Below are 7,710 nucleotides of genomic sequence, written 5' to 3'. Positions count from 1 at the left end.
TGCCACCGAGTGTCGCTGACGCAGTTGTTACGGTGTTGGTTAGTCATTGATCATATGATCCAACACTGCAGTCGTTTGAAATCATGTCACTCCACTTTACAGAGGACGAGTTTCAAGCGGCATGGAGAGAGTTGGATGAACCAAAAGTGGAGGGATGGGAGTTGTTTACAGAAACGATGGGAATCAAAATATATCGGCGATACAGTCAGGTAAAGGAGAGATAGCTATAGATACTAACCTGGCTGGTTGAGCATGCCATTAAGATACTACTGTTAGCACATAGCTTGCTAATAGTTTAGCAAATGATACAATCGTCTTTGTAATTGGCCGTCTGGATTTTTTTCTATTGACCAACAGAATCTGAAGCATCCTTATTTGTAACAACGACACGTTGCGTGATGACGCACTACAACAAAAAACTTTGCACGGAAAGATTGTGTGACTTTGTTGTTGTAGCATTAGCCAGCTAAGGAAGTGCTAGCCAGATTCCCATAGCAAAGTGAACCACCTGACCGCACTGTGCCGGTAATTTAAGAGAATTTGAGATTCTGTAATCTGGTCGACCTTCAGATCGTGTGACTAGGATTTGGATTGGATTGACGATTACGATTTGTTTTTCTGTATCAACTTCTGATACGTATCCCTTGCAGTTAATGTCACCAGTTCTGTAAACTTACATTCTATGAGCCTGAGTGATGGAATGTTGCTATTTTCTGAGACAGTGTCATCAGGTCCTAGCCTACCTTGATGTTTGACCTGAAACTGCACTTAACAATAGTGTAATGTTTCTAAACTGTTATAAATGGCAGATAAAGCAGTATAAAACAAGTAATTTCTTGCTTTCATAGGAAACTGGTCTCTATGAGTACAAAGTTTTTGGTTGTCTGAAGAACTGTGCTCCAGATCAGTGTGCAGAGGTCTACATGGACCTGGCGTACAGGAAACAATGGGACAGCTATGTCAAAGGTACTGTGAGGACTAGTTATGTCACATTTTCCTTGGCTGTCATACCGCTAGGCTAATATGTTCTGTAACAAGAATACATTTTACCTGAATATTGATGTGTAGATTTAAAATTGGTAAGTGTTAGTATTTAAAATGTTGGTATTGAATTTTTTTTATGATTATTAAACTACACCACGGTGGTCATGGTAGATGAGTGGACATGACAATCGTGAAATCAAGACAATCTCATACTATCAGATATTTCATCACATGTTTTAACAATATGTCACTGCCACCACCATATTGTAATTCAGTGTCATGGAATTTGTAAGGGCTTCCACACAGCACTCTTGTTGATGACAAAAACGAGCTCAACAGATAGGTGGAAGGATAGAAACACACACAGACACACATATGTAGCCACTCTCTATAGCTCTCTATACATTTTCTTTAGATTGTCTTCCCTTTCACTTCTCTTCCTCTTTCCTTCTCTTTCCTTTTCCTTTGTTTTCTTTTGTGTATGCAATGCAATGTATGCGACTGGAAATAAGATCTCAGCTACTCAAATGACCACACATAGACTGTATCAAATAACACCCTCTCTCACATATCACATCTCTCATGTTTTGTGACTTCATGCTGGCAGTTCCCCAAGTATCTCACAGGTAACGTCATCACATTATGTCACAGTGTTCTTAGTAGTGTAGTGAAATATTTCTCCACCCCAAAATGAAGTAGGCTTTTATTTACTATTATTGTTTTACTTCAAAATAACAGTTGTGAAGAGCCTTTTTGTTGTAGTGCAGCATACGATTTCTCTCTTGATCAGATACAATGTCCTTTCCTTTTTAACCCTTGATCAGTGTGTAATGGAAAGGAAAATGATCTGGCAGATCTATGTCAGATTAGGGATAGCTCTATTGAACTGTCTTGGTTGGTGTCCTGTTGACTCAAGAGAATGTCAGACACACTTGTAGTTCAGGTAGAACTTTAAAGTTTTCATGTATGCAGAGTCTCTTTGAGTGATCTTTTTAAAGAAAATATTTATTTATCAGAGTAATCCAGTCACAGCAAGAAATGTAATGAAGTGAGGTAATGAAGTAATTTCTTATATATTGAGCAGTTTCATTTTGGGGTATGGCTGAGATAGTTATAGAGAGTAATGTAGAATAGTAATATGTTTTTGTTGTCATGTCTAATTTAGTGGTATTTAGTGTACATGTGAACAAATTCGTTATTGTCTACGTTAAATCAAATCTTGGCCTAAAATCAACTAATCAGACATATTTAATGAATGAAAGCACATTTGAGTGTGAGACATACTGAGTGTTAATGTTTTACTTGTTTTTCTTCCATTGTATTCAGTAGTTTCGTTGAGTAGACAGCATATGACCCAGTCTCTTATATAATGTTAAATGTCTTGGGTGTTGTACTCCAACAAACCATTTCTTACTGCTAACATCACAAACACCAAAAGTTTTTCATTTCTTTGGCAACAAACGCATTTGTGGAGATAATATGAGCTACCAAAATTGCCTATTAAATATAATCCTGTTGGTTTAGATTGTGCTAAATATGAAAACCCATACTTTCTGTTGTATAATGGAAGATTGAACTCTCAGGTTTTTGTGATTAGCTTAGGATAAATATTTACCCTGTATTTTGTGATGGATTTCATGTTTTGTCACCACTTTCATTTGCTCAACAGAGAAATTGTTATTTTTTCTTTGAAATTGCAAGCAGACTGTTCATCTCTAATGAGGTTTTTAATTGGAAATGCATCCTTGGCTCTGCACGTCACTGGGTGGGGTCTCTTGTAGGGTTCACGCCATGCTTTCTGACGGGGTTTTGTCTCTCAGTGATTTATTTTGCCAAAGGTATTCATGTATTCCTCCTGCTCTGCTAAGCCATGCCTCAGCGGGCTCCTGTCTGTGTTTGCATCTAGAGGACCACCATGACCGTGTAAGAGAATACTCTTACGCTGAGGCAAGGACTCCCCTCAGTAAGAATTGGGGTCCAAATTTTGAGAAATCACTGCATGTTAAACAATGCAGGTTCAACAGACAGGTCCTGTACTGTATTGATTTGATATGAGGAGTAAAACGATGGATGGATTGTCTTCGTTGAGATCCAAGTGAGATTGATTTCTCTCGTATTTCTGTTGGTTCTACAGAGCTCACCGAAAAAGACCATGATGGACAGTCTGCAATTTACTGGGAGGTGAAATATCCCTTCCCCCTGTCGAACAGAGATGTATCCTACTGAAATATCTCACAATCACCAATATCCTTGCTAAATTGTTTCTTGAAGGACCTTTTTGACTGTCATTGCCATTTACCATTTCAATTACTGTACTGTCTGCCTATTTCCTATGAATTGCAATGTGTCTTTGCTTGCTTAAACCCTCTTCCCCCCTTCCTTTTCTTGGACACTGTGAAGGAATGTCAGACCACTTTACTAGGTTACCTGGATTGAATTTGAACAGACATAGTTTTTTTGCATTTAGTTGTTTCAGTTGTTTTGATTTGTCGAGCATTCATCATCATGTTCCTATACTTGGCCTCAAAACGTATGTTTCTCTTGTGTATCTGTAGGATGTTTATATGTCTCCACATATTCCTTAATTAGCCATACTACAGTACGTGTACGTGAGAGAGCGTAGAGACCTCGAGATTGAGGGAAGAAAGATTTGGGTGGTCTTGGCCAAGAGTTCCTCTGCATCTCAGTGCCCGGAGAAGAGCGGTGTGATCAGAGTGAAAGACTACAAACAGAGCATGGCCATAGAGACTGATGGTGATTGTGGCACCAAAGGTATAGCAGCATTGCATTGCCTAGCACATCTTACATCACTTTCTCTTTGCAGACAGCCACAAAATAAATAAAACCTTTGTCATAGGGTGACAATGAACACATTGTTTTGTTTGTCAACCAAGGCCATTTGTTCTCTTTCCAATTATAGTCTTCATGAACTACTTTGATAACCCTGGTGGCATGATCCCAACCTGGCTGGTGAACTGGGCTGCTAAGGTAAGGTTGGCTTCACATTTACTGGCACCAACCACAGCACCACGGGAGAGAGTTTACCACGATGACTCATTCTGTCTCAGCGCCACACTCATTTGCAGGGCCACTGTGCATGGGATTGTTACTGAATGAGGATGAGTCACTGGGAATTTGCCTCACAAATATCATTGCTTGGAAAATTTGGGGTACCCTATTTATGTGAGCTATGTATTTCAATGCATTTCATTATATATACCCCCTTGTTAAAGCCTTAAATTATTGCTATGATTACAGTAGTGGATTCCTTTTTGCAAACACACATGATAATGGAGATGCCGTTTGGTTTGTTGAGTGGTGGAGACAGACATTGATGTGGTAGCCTTATAGTAGGCTTACATAACTGATAATATTTAAGGGATACTGGACGACACAGTGGTGTAACGATACTAAAAGCCCAAATGTGGTGTAACGGTACTAAAAGCTATTTCAGACATGTGGAACATGTTGCTACTCACTGTACGTCCGTCAGTCCACTAATTTGACAATCCATTTAAACTTAATAACAAACTTGGTGAATTGATATGCAAGTGCAATATGGTAAAACAAAACTGGAACTACTTCATAGGTGTGCAAATATCAAAGATGTTCTAAAGATTGCATAACATTGGATGAAATACCCCATTAGTGGTTTTATGTCACTGTTTTCATGCCAAATTTTCATTCCTGCACCACCTTTTCCCATCCCTTTATATCTTCCTGACAGCTGGCAGTAAGCCATAAAAGTCCGGTTAAACTTCACTGTCATTGGCAAAAAAAAAAGTGTGTAAAGCTTTTAACAGAAGGGGAAATAAACTGTAGCTGGTATTTCTAACCAATTGAGGCTTATATATAGCAACAAGATCACATATCTCCTGTTGCAGTTACTGTTAATTACTGTAAAAGGTAGAATTTTGTGTAATCTCTGCCATTCATATTAAACCATGGATTACTGAGTACTGAGTGCTATGATCATCCTGAGTGCCGTGATCATCTTCAGCTGAGTAAGTAGACTGAATCAACAGTCTCATTACCTCAGAATAAGGTTCTTTGAGTTTTTAGATGATGAGAACATTTATAAGATCATCCAAAATGATCTTCCCCTGTACATTCATTCAAAACCAGTGGTGCACACAAGTAGCCTGGTATAACGAGACCCAAATTCAATTAGTGAATAGATAGAGCGTGGCCACGCTCCATTGGGTATTGTTTCCAGTCATTGCATCCTAATGGGCAAAGACTACGGGTTCATTTTGAAACCATTGGACCAGTCTTTAACCAATCAGCATTGACCACTATGGGATAGGAAGGGGCATAGGAGGTGGGTGTGCCATCAAGGACACTAAAACGAAGGTGTTGGGGAGTGAGGGTTAGTCACTGTACAGCACTGTACCCACTGGCTACAGTTACATTAGCAGTTTGTTTCCCCTTTCCGAATCTGAGATAATGGTCAGTATACTCAGAGCTGTATAGCGAAAGTTAACAGTGTCTTTGGACTTGGTGATCTTTTGCTAACAATGTCTGCATTCTTCTTTGCAGAGTGGTGTTCCAGGGTTTCTCACAGACATGCAGAAGGCCTGCAACAACTATCACAACTTCTGCAAGAACAAAAAATGACATGCCAGGGCTGCAGAAGTACTCTGATCCTGCATGGAATCTCATCTTGTGTGCCGTCCCTCTATAGCGTGGTGAACCTCTTAGCATTTAAATCTTATCCTGGGGCATTTGGGAGCTTTGAGTTACTGCAAACAAAATGAACTTGGTGCTGTGGTGGCCAATTTGTACTTTATGATTAACAGTCATAGCATTTTAAAGAATGTCTCACTTAAACTTTCAGGAATCACAAGAGCTGTATCACTAATGTGCAATATGTCTTGACTTTGTGCAATTTTGTTGTATTTTTCATTGTTCTGTACCACACTGTTCATTTTAAGAATCATATCTAGGATACCTTCTGAATTGAACCTTTTTAGAATTTACTGTTTGTTTTGTTTTCTGCCATTTCTCCCGAACAATCTTGCACTAATAATAAGCACTCCATCATTTTACCTATTCACTGTATTTTTCACCTTCCATGAATGAAACGTGGTTGGGTGGCAAGTGTCTGTTCCAGAATTTACCTTTGTGAACGGTTTGTTACCTTCATGTGGTGTCAACATTTTAAATAGTCCTGAAGAGCTGATAGGCCTATACACTTTCCGATTGTTGGGCTGATGCAATGCATTGCGCAAAATTCATTAAAAAATGCCTTCGTCTTTTTTGTGTCTGTGCTGTCCATGTTATGGTTCACGACAAATCCGTCAATAGCACTTTTGTTAGGGTCTTGACTACCGTCTGACCCCAAATCAGGTTTCTGTGGTAGAACTTTAGCGCGCAGCCGCCATCTGGCGCCTGATTTGAGTCATTACGCTCTTCCTGCCATGGTTCAAGAAGGACTTCCTCCCGCAGGCCAGGTGTACGAAAAAAGCAAAATAGTTCAGTATTACACATTGTAGTAACCACGGGAAGGCGATGGACATCAAACATAAAACCACAAGCCAATGATAAGATTAAACAATTTCTTGCCAAATTATGGACAAGGTGAAACGATACAAATACCATGTAGTCGACCTCTTCACATGCTGAAGCAAAGGTCAGTTGATTTGGCTCAGGTCAGCTAACTCCCAACGTCAGCCCAAGATCGGCTTATATAAATCACACCAATGATTGTTAGCTAGCTATGGCAGCTAATGTTTTGGCACGAAATGCAATTTGAGGATTACATCTTGTCACGTAAACAACAATTAATGTTATTGCTTTTATGAATAGTGAAACTCGTTTTCACTAATGTCAAAATTATATTAGTGGACCTATTTAAACACAATCACATATGAACTTAAAATCTGTCAAGTTGGCCCCGATCCATGTGCTAGGCCTATGGTAGCCAATGTTCAATTTCAATTTCAGTGTTCAGTTTCAATTCACTGTCGAACCAAATAACTTACGGTATGATCCTTCTAAACATGTGCCTTGTATGTACCTGAAGATGCACCGTTATTTGAAGAGTGTCTTTAACGAGAGAACTTGACGAAGACATCTGTGTAACTGGCATGGATGTTATCAACAGACGGAAGGTTACCTTTCCAGACACTCCCTCAACTGCGGCGAGCCCAGCTAAAGGTAGGGCCTGGTGATACGTAGAGCCTTGCAGAATTCAGACGTTAGCTATCAATGTTCATTGAAAGTGCCCAGGACAACTGTTAAAACATTTGGGGTGATACCCATTACCCAAGTTCTCCACGAACTCCATAGTAGATACAAAGAGTCCTAGGGAAAGGTAGTGCTTCTGAGATGCCATTGTGTACACATTAAAAACTGATAGCCCTACTGAAGTGTGGGCCTGTTCATTTCAATTCAACACTCCCACTTTCCCTGGCCTAGGTACTGATCACATGTTTGTAGCCAAAAAATATGGATGAAGAATGCCATACTTTAAAGGCTGGGTTTTTGAGGCTGTTCCCACTATTGAGCTTTTTGCATGCAGAGCTCTTAGATGAGGTCTCTAACAGAAAGCAAGTCCATGTCAGGAAATGAGCTTGTGCCCTACTGCCACAAAGGTGCTCACTATGGAAACAATGAATTGGTGGTCATTTCCGTTTTCCCTTCACTTGTCCTTTCCATTACAAGTTGTCTGTGGGTCTGCGTTGAGTGTGTTGTGCCCCCCCCCCCCCCCCCCCACCTCTCACA

General features: G+C 39.9%; 1 protein-coding gene across 2 annotated transcripts; it reads left to right on the top strand.

The window, feature by feature from the left end:
* Window positions 1-6,242, top strand: LOC105898697 (phosphatidylcholine transfer protein). Of its 2 annotated transcripts, none has more exons than XM_012825745.3 (6): window positions 1-209; window positions 849-966; window positions 3,119-3,198; window positions 3,585-3,756; window positions 3,905-3,972; window positions 5,524-6,242. In XM_012825745.3, exons 1-6 carry the CDS (start codon window positions 84-86, stop codon window positions 5,599-5,601), a joined length of 642 nt encoding a protein of 213 aa, XP_012681199.2. In that variant the 5' UTR covers window positions 1-83; the 3' UTR covers window positions 5,602-6,242. The 2 variants fall into 2 exon arrangements, with proteins under 2 accessions (XP_012681199.2, XP_031427617.1); XM_031571757.1 differs by lacking the exon at window positions 1-209 and adding an exon at window positions 222-525.
* Window positions 6,243-7,710: the final 1,468 nt, after the last annotated feature.

Source organism: Clupea harengus, chromosome 1 (assembly GCF_900700415.2).
Source record: "Clupea harengus chromosome 1, Ch_v2.0.2, whole genome shotgun sequence".
NCBI lineage: Eukaryota > Metazoa > Chordata > Actinopteri > Clupeiformes > Clupeidae > Clupea > Clupea harengus.
The sequence above is the reverse complement of the archived record's forward strand: the minus strand, read 5'-3'. Positions and strand labels throughout refer to the sequence as shown.